At 42.7% G+C, this 16084-nt stretch overlaps 1 protein-coding gene across 4 annotated transcripts in view; it reads right to left on the bottom strand.

Annotated features, from left to right (window-relative positions):
* Positions 1-2347: 2347 nt before the first annotated feature.
* Positions 2348-16084, bottom strand: part of LOC132399415 (amiloride-sensitive sodium channel subunit beta-like) — a 52932-nt gene continuing 39195 nt past the window's right edge. For all 4 annotated transcript variants that reach the window (XM_059979721.1, XM_059979724.1, XM_059979720.1 and 1 more), the window contains exons 11-14: positions 10615-10672; positions 7190-7251; positions 6632-6707; positions 2348-5953 (exon numbers count right to left, since the gene is read on the bottom strand). In XM_059979721.1, coding sequence (XP_059835704.1) covers positions 5600-5953; positions 6632-6707; positions 7190-7251; positions 10615-10672 — 550 coding nt within the window. In that variant the 3' untranslated portion in view covers positions 2348-5599. The remainder of the gene's footprint in view (positions 5954-6631; positions 6708-7189; positions 7252-10614; positions 10673-16084) is intronic.

The following is a 16084-nucleotide window of genomic DNA, read 5'->3' as shown; positions in this document are numbered from 1 at the left end:
GTTTTCTGATAAATTGCTCCCCACTTACCCCAAAATTCCTCGAGGTTTCAATTCTCCAGCTCCAGAAGGAAGAAACATGCATTCACCCTATCTTGGCCTTCATGATGTTATGGCTCCAATGAATAAAGTCCTGACCTGTTCAATCATTCTTCATAATCCAGTCCAAGTCCCAGAAACATCTTCATAAATCTCCACTATACCCTTTCCAGTTTAATGGATTTTTTCCTATAGCAGGGTGACCAAAAATGAACTAATTTGCCAAAAGCAACTGCACCAAGGTCTTGCACAATGGCAATATGACATCCAACTTCTATAATGCCCTGACTGCTGAAAGCCAGCATGCCAGAAGCTTTCTTCACCATGTTATTTACCTGTGATGCCAATTTCAGGGAATATGGACTTTTACTCCTAGATCTCTCTGTTCTGCAACACCCCCTAGGACTCTACCATTCTAACTTTGTCTGCCTTCCCAATATGCAATATCTCACAATTAGAAACCTAGAAAATCTACAGCACAATACAGGCCATTTGGCCCACAATACTGTGCCGAACACGTACTTACTTTAGAAATTACCTAGGGTAATTACCTAGTCCTCTATTTTTCTAAGCTCCATGTACCTATCCAGGAGTTTCTTAAAACACCCTATCGTATCCGCCTCCACCACCATCATTGGCAGCCCATTCCATGTACTCACCACTCTCTACGTAAAATAAAACTTACCCCTGACATCTCCTCTGTTACCTACTTCCAAACACCTTAAAACTGTGCCCTCTCATGTTAGCCATTTCAGCCCTGGGAAAAAAAAACCTCTGACAATCCACACGATCAATGCCTCTCATCATGTTATACACCTCTATCAGGTCACCTCTCATCCTCCATTGCGCCAACGAAAAAAGGCCTAGTTCACTGAAACTATTCTCATAAGGCATGCTTCCCAATCCAGGCAACATCCTTGTAAATCCCCTCTGAACTCTTTCTATGGCTTCCACATCCTTCCTGTAGTGAGATGACCAGAACTGAGCACAGTACTCCAAGTGGGGTCTGACCAGGGTCCTCTATAGCTGTAACATTACCTCTTGGCTCTTAACTCAATCCCATGGTCAACAAAGGCCAATGCACCGTATGCCTTCTTAACCACAGAGTCAACCTGTGCAGCAGCTTTGAGTGTCCTACAGACTTGGACCCCAAGATCCTTCTGATCCTCTACACTGCCAAGAGTCTTACCATTAATACTATATTCTGCCATCATACTTGACCTACCAAAATGAGCCACCTCACACATATCTGGGTTGAACTCCATCTGCCACTTCTCAGCCCAGTCTTGCTGTAACCGCAGACAGCCCTCCACACTATCCACAACAGCCCCAACCTTTTGTGTTATCAGCAAATTTACTAACCCATCCCTCCACTTCCTCATCCAGGTCATTTATGAAAATCACGAAGAGAAGTGGTCCCAGAACAGATCCCTGAAGCACACCACTGGTCACTGACCTCCATGCAGAATATGACCCGTCTACAACCACTCTTTGCCTTCTGTAGGCAAGCCAATTCTGAATCCACAAAGCAAGGTCTCCTTGGATCCCAGGCCTCATTACTTTCTCAATAAACCTTGCATGGGGAACCTTATCAAATGCCTTGCTGAAATTCATATACACTACATCTGCTGCTCTACCTTCATCAATGTGTTTAGACACATCCTCAGAAAGTTCAATCAGGCTCATAAGGCACAACCTGCCTTTGAAAAAGCCATGCTGACTATTCCTTATCATATTATGCCTCTCAGTATCTTTTCCATCAACTTACCAACCACTGAAGTAAGACTTACTGGTCTATAATTTCCTGGGCTATCTCTCCCTTTCTTGAATAAGAGAATAACATTTGTGACCCTTCAATCCTCTGGAACCTCTCCTGTCCCCATTGATGATGCAAAGATCATCGCCAGAGGCTCAGCAATCTCCTCCCTTGCCTTCCACCGTAGCCTGGGGTACATCTCATCCGGTCCAAATTAAACTCTTTGCTAGTTTCTCTCACTAATTTGTAAGCCAGAGGGCTCCGTAGAGAATGGGTTCACCTCAGCCCCCTACCTTCCCCAAAGGCATTGCCCTTGTATATTCCATGCACCCCTCTACTCAACCTATCAATTTATAACTTGTACCCTTAATTTCCTGATTGAGATGAAATCTCCAAGCTAATACTGTTGAATGCCTTCAGCATGTTACATGCTCATTTCAGATTTCCAGCATCTGCAGGTTTTTTTGATTTTCAATTATTGTTTCAAGCAAACTTGTCATTACTATGGTAGGCTTCTAGAACATTGACGTCCAAAAGAAACACGCAACTTCAGACTTCCTGACATACACATTTATTTCCATCTTCCAAAGAAAACATTTAAAAAAATAAATATATTTTTATTTTTCCAGAGCAAGTAATGATTTAAACCCCCTTATTTTTAATTAATAGCCCTATTGCTTAGTTTATTGATCATAATTTTGTAGTGTACTTGTGACTAACTTGTATTCACAACATCTGCCAGTGAGATTAAACCTGATTCTGTACTGCAGTTTCAATATTGTCAGCACATCTGCCTTTGAGCGAAGGGTTATTGTAACAGGTCATCTCCAGATTCAGTGTAGTACCGAGAAAGGCCTGCACTGCAGAAGATGGTGTCGGTGAGCAACATAGGAAATGCTGGCAAACTTAGTGGGTGAGGCAGCATCTCTGGAAGCATATGGGCAATCAACATTTTGGGCTGAGTCGTTTCATCTGGATTGGAAAGAAAGAGGGGGAAAGGTGGAGTAATAACTGGTAGGTGACGGATGAATCCAGATGAGATGAGGGGGTGACTCTGGGAATTATGTCAGAAACTGGAAAGTGTTAGAAGTGTCAAAGAGTTAAAGAAGATGGAGTAAAAATGGGGATGGGATGGGGAACAAGTGGGAGGAGTGTGTTGGTGATGGGCAGATGGATATATGGGGGAGGGAAATAAAGACAGAGTGATAGGGCAAGTTTAATTGGAGTAAGGGGGAATATGAGGCTATCACGCAAGAACTTGGAAGCACATATTGGGAACAGATGTTCTCAGGGAAGTGTACGGAAGAAATGTGCAAAAGTTCAGAGGATATTTGTATGGAGTTCTGCATAGGTAAGTTCCAGTGAAACAGGAAAAGGATGGTCGGGTACAGGAATCATGGTGTTCAAAGGCTGTTGTAAATCTAGTCAAGAAGAAAAGAAGAGCTTATGAAAGGTTCAAAAAACTAGGTAATGATAGAGATCTATAAAATTATAAGGCTAGCAGGAAGGAGCTTAAGAAAGAAATTAGGAGATCCAGAAGGGGCCATGAGAAGGCCTTGGCGGACAGGGTTAAAGAAAACCCCAAGGCATTCTACAAATATGAGGAGCAAGAGGATAAGATGTGAAAGAATAGGACCAGTCAAGTGTGACAGTGGAAAAGTGTGTATGGAACTGGACGAGATAGCAAACGTACTTAATGAGTACTTTGCTTTAGTATTCACTACGGAAAAGGATCTTGGCTATTGTAGGGATGACTTACAATGGACTGAAAAGCTTGAGCATGTAGATATTAAGAAAGAGGATGTGCTGGAGCTTTTGGATCAAGTTGGATAAGTCACCAGGACCAGACAAGATGTGCCCCAGATTACTGTGGAAGGCGAGGGAGGAGATTGCTGAGCCTCTGACAGTGATCTTTGAATCATCAATGGGGATGGGAGAGGTTCCGGAGAATTCGAGGGTTGGGAATGTTGTTCCATTATTCAAGTAAGGGAGAGATAGCCCAGGAAATTATAGACCAGTGAGTCTTACTTCAGTGGTTGGTAAGTTGATGGAAAAGATACTGAGAGGCATAATATGATAAGGAATAGTCAGCATAGCTTTTTCAAAGGCAGGTTGTGCCTTACGAGCCTGATTGAATTTTTTGAGGATGTGACTAAACACATTGATGAAGGAAGAGCAGTAGATGTAGTTTATATGGATTTCAACAAGGCATTTGATAAGGTACCCCATGCAGGCTTATTGAGAAAGTAAGGAGACATGGGATCCAAGGGGACATTGCTTTGTGGATCCAGAACTGGCTTGCCTACAGAAGGCAAAGAGTGGTTGTAGATGGGTCATATTCTGCATGGAGGTCAGTCACCAGTGGTGTGCCTTAGGGATCTGTTCTGGGACCCCTTCTCTTTGTGATCTTTATAAATGACCTGGATGAGGAGGTGGAGGGATGGATTAGTAAATTTGCTGATGACACAAAGGTTGGAGGTATTGTGGATGGTGAGGAGGGCTGTCAGAGGTTACAGCAGGATATTGATAGGATGCAAAACTGGGCTGAGAAGTGGCAGATGGCGTTCAACCCAGATAGATGTGATGTGGTTCATTTTGGTAGGTCAAGTATGATGGCAGAATGTAGTATTAATGGTAAGACTCTTGGCAGTGTAGAGGATCAGAAGGATCTTGGGGACCGAGTCTGTAGGACACTCAAAGCTGCTGCACAGGTTGACTCTGTGGTTAAGAAGGCATATGGTGCATTGGCCTTCATCAATCGTGGGATTGAATTTAGGAGCTGAGAGGTAATGTTGCAGCTATATAGGACCCTGGTCAGACCCCACTTGGAGTACTGTGCTCAGTTCTGGTTGCCTCACTACAGGAAGGATGTGGAAACCATAGAAAGGGTGCAGAGGAGATTTACAAGGATGTTGCCTGGATTGGGGGCATGCCTTTTGAGAATAGGCTGAGTGAACTCAGCCTTTTCTCCTTGGAGCGACAGTGGATGAGAGGTGACCTGATAGAGGTGTATAACATGATGAGAGGCATTGATTTTGTGGATAGTTAGAGGCTTTTTCCCAGGGCTGAAATGGCTAGCACGAGAGGACATAGTTTTAAGGTGCTTGGAAGTAGGTACAGAGGAGATGTCAGGGATAAGTTTATTTTACGCAGAGTGGTAAGTGCGTGGAATGGGCTGCCGGTGATGGTGGTGGAGGCGAATATGATAGGGTGTTTTAAGAGACTCCTGGATAGGTACATGGGGCTCAGAAAAATAGAAGGCTATGGGTAACCCAAGGTAATTTCTAAAGTAAGTACATGTTCAACACAGCTTTGTGGGCTGCAGGGCCTGTATTGTGCTGTAGGTTTTCTATGTTTCTAAGTGGGTCAGGAAGGTACAAAGGAGGATTGGATACTGCAAATTTGAGAATTTGATGTCCATCCCACAGGCTGATGATGCGATGAGGGTGGTGGGATTTATTAGGTTCCAGAGCACTATCTCCTAAAAAAAAACCGTTGTAACATCGTACCTGCTTGGGTGGTGGTGTGCTGTTTATGAGAAGGTACTGTGGGCAAATTGTCTGCTGTGCTTTCTGCTTTAGATAATTAAATGTTTCAATCTGAAGTGAGTTGAGTCAGCCTGAGATTCTGAAATATACTAATTATTTTCTTTCCTGGTCCAGCTATGTGACTATTTAGTGAGATAGCTGTATTGTGCCATCCAGATTCAAGCAAGTTGTTTTCTTTTTTATACCCTCTGAGGATGTTGGAAGATCCACTATTAATGTCCATGAAATAAAGCTCAAACAGAATTCTTTAACTATAGTTTCAGTCCCAAGTGTTGGTGGCTTTGCTGGTTGGATAGATCCGGAGTGAGTCGTACTGAGGAGGAGGTGTACCCGGGACTTCCAAGGCACACGGCCTTTCCAAGTGGCCTCCTTCCGGCTCCAGCTGGAATCCAGTGTTTACATGCTCCTCCACTGACTGACAGACGCTTGGTGGAGAGTGCGAGCAGTGTGGTTGAGCTCGACGGGACCTGCGCTCCATGAACCACTTCACCACCTTGATGACAGTGATCCACAGGCAGTCAATCATGATCTCCATCAGTTCAATGATGCACAGGATGGATCCGCCCATCCAGAACCCAAACTGTCCGCCCAGCTGGGAGGGAAGCCAGTCAATCTGAAAGAGTAGAAACAAAGCACACACACAAAGTACTAACAGGCCAGGCAGCATCTTTGGAAATTAATAAAGCCTACATTTTGGGCCGCGACCCTTCTTGAGGATTGAGAAGGGGGAAGACAGCAGAACGAAAAAGTGGGGAAGATAGCTGGAAGGTGAAATCAGGAGGATGTGAAAGGTAAAGAGCTGAAGAAGGAAGAATTTGATAGGAGAGGAGAGCGGACCATATGAGAAAAGGAAGGAGGAGGAGGTGATGAACAGGTGAGGAAGGGGGGGATGGGTTTTTTTTGATTGAAAGAAGAAACTGATATTCATGCCATCAGGTTGCAGGCTACCCAGATGGAATATAAGGTGTTGCTTCTTCACCCTAACCCTAACCCTCATCGTAGTACACGAGGAACTTTATCTTAGGCTGAAGATCCACATGTGCTCCCCAATAATGGAGCCTAGCCACCCAACGAAGGTAGTTCTACACCTTCCGAACTATCTGTGAACATCCTTCCCTCTCATGGATTCTACCCCAGCAATGGGATACTCCTTCCAAGCCTGAGTTTTGTACCCTTTGATTCTGCACACCTGATGCGTGACATTTTGCCTGGAACCAGAATGTAGAGTGAACCTCAGCTGTGACAGGCAGAATGAACGTCGAAAAGGATTATATGTACTATGGAAACTTACTGTTAAGGCTGGGTCCTCTTGTATTGTCCTGAAATTAATCTCTTGGAAATACAGGTTTAGTTTCAGGACACTTGATCTGTTAAAAAATTGAGATTACAGTTAAAAACTTTTTTTCTGATTTATTTTCTCATTAATTTGACAGTGCCTGTTACCTGTCCCAACACACTGTTCCAGCTCTCCTTGTTCCGAACTCCTCTGAGTGGTTAGGGTGGGGGGAAGTTTGGGGATGCACAGTTGCAGTTTCTCTTTATTGACCCTATTGATAACTTAATCATTGTATACATCTTAATTAGATCATCACTCCACCTTCAAAAGAAATTCATTCTTCGACTCAGTTTTTTTTCTGTCAATGAATCTCAGTTGTCTCAAGGGAATTCTTCTCTGAATCTGTGACGTGCAGATGTACTTTGGACGTTGTATTATTTTCATGGGTTTGCTGATTGCAACATGTCAGGCACCAACAGAATGAAATGAGTTTTGGAAAAATCAAAGACCCTTCCAACCTTCTCCAGATGTTTTTAAGAACGGATCCCGATACTCAGCCAACCATGAGCTTACCTGTTTACAGTAATCGTAGTTGAGTAATCCCTCTCATAAGATAAAACAGAATAAATCCAGTCCTGAAAGTTAAATTCAGAAACAAGCTCAGACACTAGTATTGTAAGTTTGTCAGAACAAATTTCATATTTTAATGCCAAGGAGGCATCAGTCTCATTCCCCCATTTATTTCCACCCCCTCCCACAAGGGAGAAATTTACAGTGGCCAATTAACCTCTTTGAGATATAGGAAGATTCTGGAACACCTGTAGGAGATCTACAGAGACAACATGCAAACTCCACATGGACAGCAGAAGGCCAGTGGTCAGTTAGGTGGCAGGAGCTGTGAGAAATTAACACTGCTCAGCCATGTCTCTGTGATTGCAACAGTATCATATTCTCTTGCATTGATCAACACTCTATATACGTCTGTGCCACAGTCCTCTAAAACAGAGACAATTTTCCCTTCCAGTCCACTTGCCTTGCAAGCCAATGCCCGATCTACCTACTGGTTTGCCTTTTTCCATCTCTGTACCTCCCCTCCAATTGTATATCCCCCTCTGTGAGCCATTCCCTGATCAAGTTATCCTTCCCAATAGTAGAAACAAACTTTTGCAGAGTGAAATACTATCATTTCACATTGCTCAGAAATTTCAAGCAGGTTCTTTGTAACTTATCCTTGTAACCCAGATTATATTTTTACATCAGGGCATTATGCAATGGTGGGCTGGAGAACTTCAGAATTGCAGAAAAATATGGACGTGTTACCTTGGAGTGCTTGTGCTGTGCATCCCTGGGGCAAAATGATCTTTAAAGAACCTCTGGCAAACCACAAACTAATTGAACTGACTTTGTAACAGTTCATTCCCATCGGGCCCCTGCTCGCAGCAGTTTATATCACTACAACCCTGTCTTCCTATAATATTCATCCTAGCTGAGTCTGATTTCCCCAGAAACATTGCCCTTCAGCTCCACTAACCACAAGTCTGCTCAAGCCATTGGCTTATGCCATGCCTTAAGAAAAGATGGGTATGCTTGCCTATCATGCCTGTGAAGGTACCCAACATTCTTATAGCTTATAAATCAATTGAAATTTTATGTGGTGAGGCAATGATCCAACTAGTCTAGGCTCATAATATTGACGCTATTCCAGTGTTCCCTGATATTGTACTGGAATTTCTAGGAATTGTAACAATATCATAGCCAACCAGAGTGGAAGTGATTGGGTAAATTTCCAAGTAATTAACTTTGATGACTATGTTACTTAAGAGACTGAGCTGATTTTATGCATATAACCCCTGCTCAATGCATTTTATTTTGGAGGAAACATTGTTTTAGCTTTTGTTCCCTCTGACCTTTAGATAATTTATTTTCTTGGTAAATTGCCACTGTTGCATAAGAGACTGCTTGGAGTCACATTCCACCTCCAATCAACTGCTGATAACCTTAAGTGAGAAAAGGGGGAGAAATCAGCCCTTGGGACAAATTGTTACTAGGAGTTTCCTGTGCACACCTTGGCTGCTGCTTTTCCTGCTGATACTGCATTTCAGAAGTACTTAAAGCACCAAAGAATGACTGGGGGTGGGAGGGGTGGGCTGTAAGAGTAGTGGTCATTAAACATGTCATAAACTAATTCCTTTGTCCAGTCCCTCTGCTAGCACAGTGTCAACTACAAATCAAACAGAGGGGAAACAAAGGGAAGAGATGAACAAATCTTCAATTGCAGCCGGTGTAGCCACAGTTTGCAATTACTTCGACTGGACATTTCCCTGTTGAAGGACAGAGGTTTCAGGGGCAGAATATGTAGCTCAATTACACAGAGCAGGCTGTGGAATAGTTCTTTTCACACTGCAAAGGTTTCAGTGTAAAAGGCAGCCATTTAGGTCACTATTAATCTTTCTGCCCATCCTCTATTCCAATCCCAAATTAATCCTACTGCCTTGACCTCTCAGAACATCCACACATCAATTCCAAACTAATCCTACTGGTCTGATCTCTCCGTGACTTTAGCAATCCCAAACTAATTTTACTGATTCACTTCCCATAGCCCTTATAAATCCCAAAGTATTCCTGTTTCCTCATCGCCCCTCGGTGCCCCCTGCCAATAAGAGTATCATTCCAGTGGCACACTCTGACCACACAACTACTCAAGTACCTCACGCTCTTGGCATAATCCAGGCTGCTCCAGCAACATGCTCTCCCACTGGGCTGAGTCAAATAAAACAAGCCCCTCCTCTCTTTCCAATCTCTATCATGTATTCAAACCTAACTCCACTGCTACACAGCCTAGTCCCGTCCCAAACTGCTCATCACACTAATACCTCCACAGTCTGTCAAACCCAGTCCAATATTACTATATCATTTTGCCATGTATCAGCCAGAAATTAAAAGCAATACTCACTCTTCCCTCACAGACCCCTCTAAACCACAGTCTAATGCCCCTGCCTTGCCACCTCTCTAAAGCACGGCTCAAATCTAAAATTACATTTACTGCTTCAGTTGCATTCTGCACACCCATATTAATCCCAAGAAAATCCAAATGACTGCTGCTCTGTATCAATCCTGATTCCACAGTCATACTATCTCACCCACCACAGCTACGTAGCAATGCTGGACTGTGTTCCAGGTAATCACAGGACCATGTCCTCTCACCTCATTCATAAAGCAAGCCCATTTTTTTCCCCTTAAGAGACATTTATTCAGAGATACAGCACAGAAACAGGACTTTCTGACCCACCAAGTCCACGCTGCCCACTTACACCCATGAGACCATACGACTTTGGGAAGTAGATGGAAATCTGTGTGGTCATGTGGAGAACGTACAAACTCCTTCCAGAAAGCAGTGAAATTGATCCCAGATCGCTAGTGCTGTAATTGTATTACTCTAACCGCTGTGCTACTGTGTCACCCATTCACACAAGCACGTGAATGGGCAGGGGAGGGAGGGATAGCGACCACACGTAGGCAGATGGGATCAGCTTAAACTGCCATTATGGTTGTCACAAACACTGTGGGCTGAACAGTCTGTTCCTTTCTAGGATCTGTGTTTTCTGGGATAATGGATTTGTAGTTTCTCCGAATAAAGGAATATTTCTACCTCAGCTATTCATTTTTAACGGTAATTTGACAAGAAAGTAGAGATTCCATTCTACTTTGCATAGTTGCCAGGTTACCGCAAGCTCCTATAACCTCTTAGCACCCACTCCAGCAACCCAGAAATCTGTCCCTAGTGTGCTGTGTTAATATGGACAGTAAGTAATGTGACCTGTTTTCCTGACCCAGCCAATTACCCATCTTCTCAACCCACAGTGGGTAGTGTCCCCATCCAACATCAGCACAAGGAAAAGGGAATGAATCCTGACACTGAGGTACTCAGTAGTCACAAACCAAGCCACTGGGGCAGCCGGCCAGTTACTCTTTACCAGGCAGTCGGTGCTTGGGCCTACCTCTGAGGATTCCGATGGCCAATCTGCCATAGAGATGGTCAGTCTATATTGGGTCTCACTGTAGGGAAAGAAGTTGGTGAGTTGGTTTACTTCAAAGACTGTCTCTTAAGCTTTTCTTCTTGGTCTTCTCTACTCCTCCCAGAGTCCGAGAGACACAAGGGACTCCAGATGCTGGAATCTGGAGCAAAAATACAAAAACAAACTATTGCAGGAACTTGGAGGGTTAAGCAGCATTTCAGGGTAAAAGGAATTTTTTATGTTCAGGTCAAAACCCTATTTTGGTGCTGATGTGGCTTCTCAAACTGGAAAATTGACAATTCCTTTCCCTTCACAGATGCTGCTTAATCCGCTGAGTTCCTCTCAGTGTCTATCTGTTCTCTCTGGGCGTTTTTCATGTCCCTCTCCCTGACCCTCAAAATCTCTCCTCCTTATTATCTTTTATCCCGCCTCTCCTTCTCTCCCTCTCATCTCCCACACCATTCCCCAATTTGCTGTCTCCCTTTTTGTTTTAACCAAATTCATTATCCACTTTTAAAATTGGCCTCTTCATATCTGCATAAACATCTCCAAATCACATAGATAGCCGAACCCTTCTCAGTGTCTTATCCTCCAGTGATCACCCTCCATTGCCTTGTGTTCCATTCCTCACCTCCTTTGCCTCCCCCTCCAGTACATTTTCGGACACCCCCCATTGTCTTACCTACTGTTTCACCCTTCAGAGTGCTCTCCTCCTCTGCCACATGGAACATTGCCTCACCCTCCATTTACTTAGATCTGGTTTGTCTTATCCCAGAAATAACTCAGCCCAACCCCTTCATTTCTTTGCCCTCTGCGTTGCTTTGCCCTCTCCTACTTCTTCATGCCATTTGTAGTGTATTTAATATTTCAATAATACTTTAAACATATTGTTTGATTAAGTACTCTGTTTACATAATTCATTATGGGTTATATGTAACATGCACGTGCATGGCATATTTCACATTACACCATCACGTCATATGTGAGTACCTCACTAAAGTAAAGAACTAAGTAGACAAATATCTCAGGCTCCCCTGTTTTTCTTTTATTTTCTGAGGTTAAAAAAACATAACAGTGGTGATGAGGAAGTTTTAAAATAAACCCAAGATGACTACCTACCTGTTGAAGTGCAGCATATTTTTCTTCAAAAGGGGAGAGAGACGGCCGAGTTAAAAAATGGCAGGAAACGGATAAAATTAATAAGCAGCAAGTGCTGCCACAGGTTCATAAACAGTGAGTACTGGGTGACAATAATAAAATTTTAAAAAAGCAGAAATGGCAGGCTACATTGGAAAGATAAACATGTTTGATTGTGCATCAGATAACTGGATAATGCGTATTGAATGAATTGGTAAGTATTTTGAAGTAAATGAAATAGCCAATGAGAAATGAGTACCAGTGTTGCTGAGTGCATTGGGTGGAAAATTATACAGTTTACTTAGAAGTTTAACTGGTCCAACCAAACCAGCCAAAATGAGTTTTGCTGGTAAGGTGAATATAATGCAATATCATTTAGAACTGAAACCACTGTTGATTGCAGAAATCTTGAGATTTCATAAGCAGAATCAAAAGTAAGGGTAGTCCACTGTAGCTAATGTGGCTGAATTGAAGAAATTATCCGAGCATTGTCAGTTCAGTGATGGGCTTAAAGATGCACTGATAAACTTTAATTTATGGAATCTTACAAGAAAGCATTCAAAAATTATCCCTAACCGAAGCACAGCTCACAGTTGAAATCGCTACATCAATGGAAACAATAGCCAGAGACGCAATTGAGTTGGTCAGGAATGAACGGAAGTGTGAACAAAATTGCAATGTAAAACAGAAACCTTCGTGGCTGAGCAAATTGTGCTACCATTGTGGCAGGGGCTTGCATACACCAAACCAATGCAGGTTTAAACACAAAACTTTCATAGAATACAACAAAGTAGGTCACATACAAAGAGCATGTTGGGCAGACAAAAATAAATAGACTGCATAGAAAGAGAAAAATATTAAAATGTCAAGTTGCAGTTCTAAAAGAGATCTAACCTACATGCTGTTGATGAAAAATCTGATAATGATGAGAGTGACACAAGACTGTGTAGCCTTGAGATTTACAGTGTGAAAACACACAAGAGACAAGCAAAATGGCTTACACCAAAAGTGAACGGCAAATTAATTAAAATGGAAATGGACGCTGGCTGGGTGTTTCAGCAATTCCAACAAAGCACAGCAGTGTCTGAGGATGACATTGGAAAACTCAAGCATGTCAAAGGTAAAATAGTGTTAAATGAAAATGCCACACCCAACTTTTACAAAGCATATCCAGTTCCTTATACCCTCTTCAATAAAGTAGCCTGTGAGCTAGAATGTATGGAGTCTGAAGGAATTCTTTCCAAGGTTGAGCACACGGGCAACGCCAATGGTCCCAGTAGCCAAGAAGAAGAGCCTGTCAGGATCCATGGTGATTCTAAGGTCACCATCAACCCAGTACTGAAAGCAGATCAACAACCTCTGCCCAGGATACAGAATATCTTTGCAAACCTTTCTGGAAGATAAACTTCAGCAAATTGGTCTTAGCTGAGGCCTATCTACAGATGGAGATGGAAGAGGAGCACAAGGTATTTCTCATAATAAACACAAAAGGGCTTTATTGCTATAATAGGCTTATTTTTGGAGTAGCATCTGCAAGTGCTCTCTGGCAGAAATCTATGGATTCGGTGCTGCAAGACCTCCCAGGCACTCAGAGTTATTTGGATGACATCGTTGTTACTGGTAATGATTATAAGGAACATCTCCAAAATCTCAAGACAGTATTAAAAAGATTAGAGGATTATGGGCTCAGAGCATGAAGCAACACATGTGAATTCTTTAAACCAAGCATCACTTACTGTGGTTACACCATTGAATCACAAGAATTACACAGATGCGCTGAGAAAAATCAAGCAGTGGTGGATGCCTCAAGGCCAAAGAAAGTGTCACAGTTGTGGATCTTTTTAGGATTTGTCAATTACTATAACAGGTTCCTACCAAAGCTGGCTACTGTGTTTCACCCCTTGAGCTCATAAGTACAGATCACAAACAAATGACAATGGATAAAGCATTGTGAGCTGGTTTTCAAAAAGGTAAAGGAAATAGTGACATCTCATTGTACTCACACATTGTTATCCACATCGTTCAGTGAAGCTTGCCTGTGACATCTCACCTTCTGGTACAGGTGCAGCCATGTCACATGTTATGAGTGATGGAAGCAAATGCCCCATAACATTTGCACCTCATTCCCTTACCACTGCAGAGAAAATTATGCACATATTGACAGAAAGGCCTTGACTCTGGTTTGGGGTGTAAAATATTTCTACCAGTAGCATCAACTGGTGTACATTTTCAATCCACAGAAGGGTATTTGACTAACAGTGACACCACAAATGCAGAGCTGGGCTCTGTTTCTCGGAAGACATAACTACAAGATTGAATTCAAGAGAACAACTCATCATAAAAATGCTGATGGAATGCCCATTTACCCTTGGAAAAGGAAATACCTGAAAAATTGACAAAAGAGGACACTTCTCTTGACGTATTCTCCCTAATGGCAAGCCAAAAGTCTTCCTATTATGGCAGAAATGATCTAAAGGGAAAGCAGAAAAGACCCCAGACTGTCTCTGGTCTACATGGCCACCCAAAATGGCTGGAATGTGCAGCAGAAACTCTAGTTTCCTCATTTTTACCAACACCAGGATGAACTTGATGTAGGTTGCCTCATGTGGGGATTGACAGTTGTACCATGGAAGCTGAGAGCTAAAGTGTTGGAGGAGCTATATGCCTGTCATCTAGGCATGATCAAAATGAAAGCATTGGCTCGAAGCTTTGTCTGGTGTCCTGGGATAGATCAGCAGATCAGGCAGCTTGCCGTGTACTGCTCGGGATACCAAGAGCAGCACCTCTCTATCCCTGGGAATGGCCTGCATTGCCCTGGCAGAGGATTCATGTGGATTTTGCCGGACCGTTCATGGCCATAAATTTCTTGGTAGTAGTGGATGAAGCTACAAAGTGGCCAAAAGTGGTCTCAATCATCTTGTCTGCACTGTTGATTTGTTGAGAAGACTCTTCTCAAGAACTGGTGTTCCACAGTTTGTTGTGGAACAGCTTCAGGCATTCCTGAAAATCAATGGAATAGGACATATTACATTTGCACCATACCACACAGCTACAGGTGGCCTGGCAGAAAGGTTTGTCCAGTATTTAAAGAGCACACTGTGAGCAACATCAGCAGAACACAATACACTGACACTGAATCAGAAGCTCACCAGTTTCTTCCTTGCATATTGCAGTGCAGCACACTCAACAACCAACAACTCACCAGCTATGCTGTTCCTGGGTTGTCCTTCATGTTCACACTTGGATCTCCTCAAACACAATCTCAGATGGATTATGCAAGACAAACAGTTGAGACAAATTGAAGGATCCTCAAACAAGGAGGTTTGATGCTTCTGGACAAGCATTCCTGACGAGGGACTACAGAAGTGATCAAACGTGGGTTGCTGGAAAGATTAACAACAGAACTAGACCACTCTCCTACTCAGTGGAGATTGTGTCCGATGTCATCTGGAGACAACACATTGATCAGCTGAGGAGAGCAGAGTCAATTGTTAGAGAAGAACGATGTCCAGAGCAGTCACAACTAATTCCTGCAATCCCAGAATCAACTCCTTCGACCAACATGGAGGAGGCCACAAGTCTCTCCAGCCAAGCATATTGATTTCTAACCACCCCCCCAACCCCCACGTCAAGAAAGCTGTTATCCCACAAGAGTAAGAAGTCCTCCACAGCAATGAAATCCTTTGGCCAAAATGGGAAAATTAGAATTTACTCTTGTGGATGTCAATAGAGTAGTTAAATCATATATATATACACACACACATACATACTAGAGAGCAGAAGGTTACATTTTTGAGTTGAGATGCTTTCTGTATTCAGTTGGAATTTATAGCTAAGCAGTGTATTCAATATTTCAATATATTGTTTGTTTCTTTGTTTATTTACAAAATTCATTATGGGTTATATGTAAAAGTACGCAAATGGCATACATCATTATGCCACCACATCATACGTGTGTGCCTCAGCAAAGAAAAACTAAGTAGACAATATCCTGGGCTCCTGTGTTTTTGATTAGTTTTTGAAGTTACAAATATAACACCAGTGTATCTTCTGTTCCCTTACTACTCATCATGCATTGTATCTTGATAACACTGCCCTTTCTATCTTTTTACTCACTCTTGAACCTGTGCTGCCATCTGTCTAAGATCAGCTGGCATAAATTATGGATGAAATGTGAGATCTTGGTGATCTGTATGACATGGTTTATGCACACTTTCTTGAGATCAGTGGTGATCCCAGAAAGAGGAATCGTGGACTATTAAAGTTTGCCCAATGTACGTGCACAATCCGATTCTCTTGGAGTCCTGTTGAAGGG

This window comes from Hypanus sabinus, chromosome 9 (assembly GCF_030144855.1).
Source record: "Hypanus sabinus isolate sHypSab1 chromosome 9, sHypSab1.hap1, whole genome shotgun sequence".
NCBI classification, from domain to species: Eukaryota; Metazoa; Chordata; class Chondrichthyes; order Myliobatiformes; family Dasyatidae; genus Hypanus; species Hypanus sabinus.
Note: the sequence above shows the minus strand (reverse complement) of the source record. Positions and strands in the feature narration are given on the sequence as shown.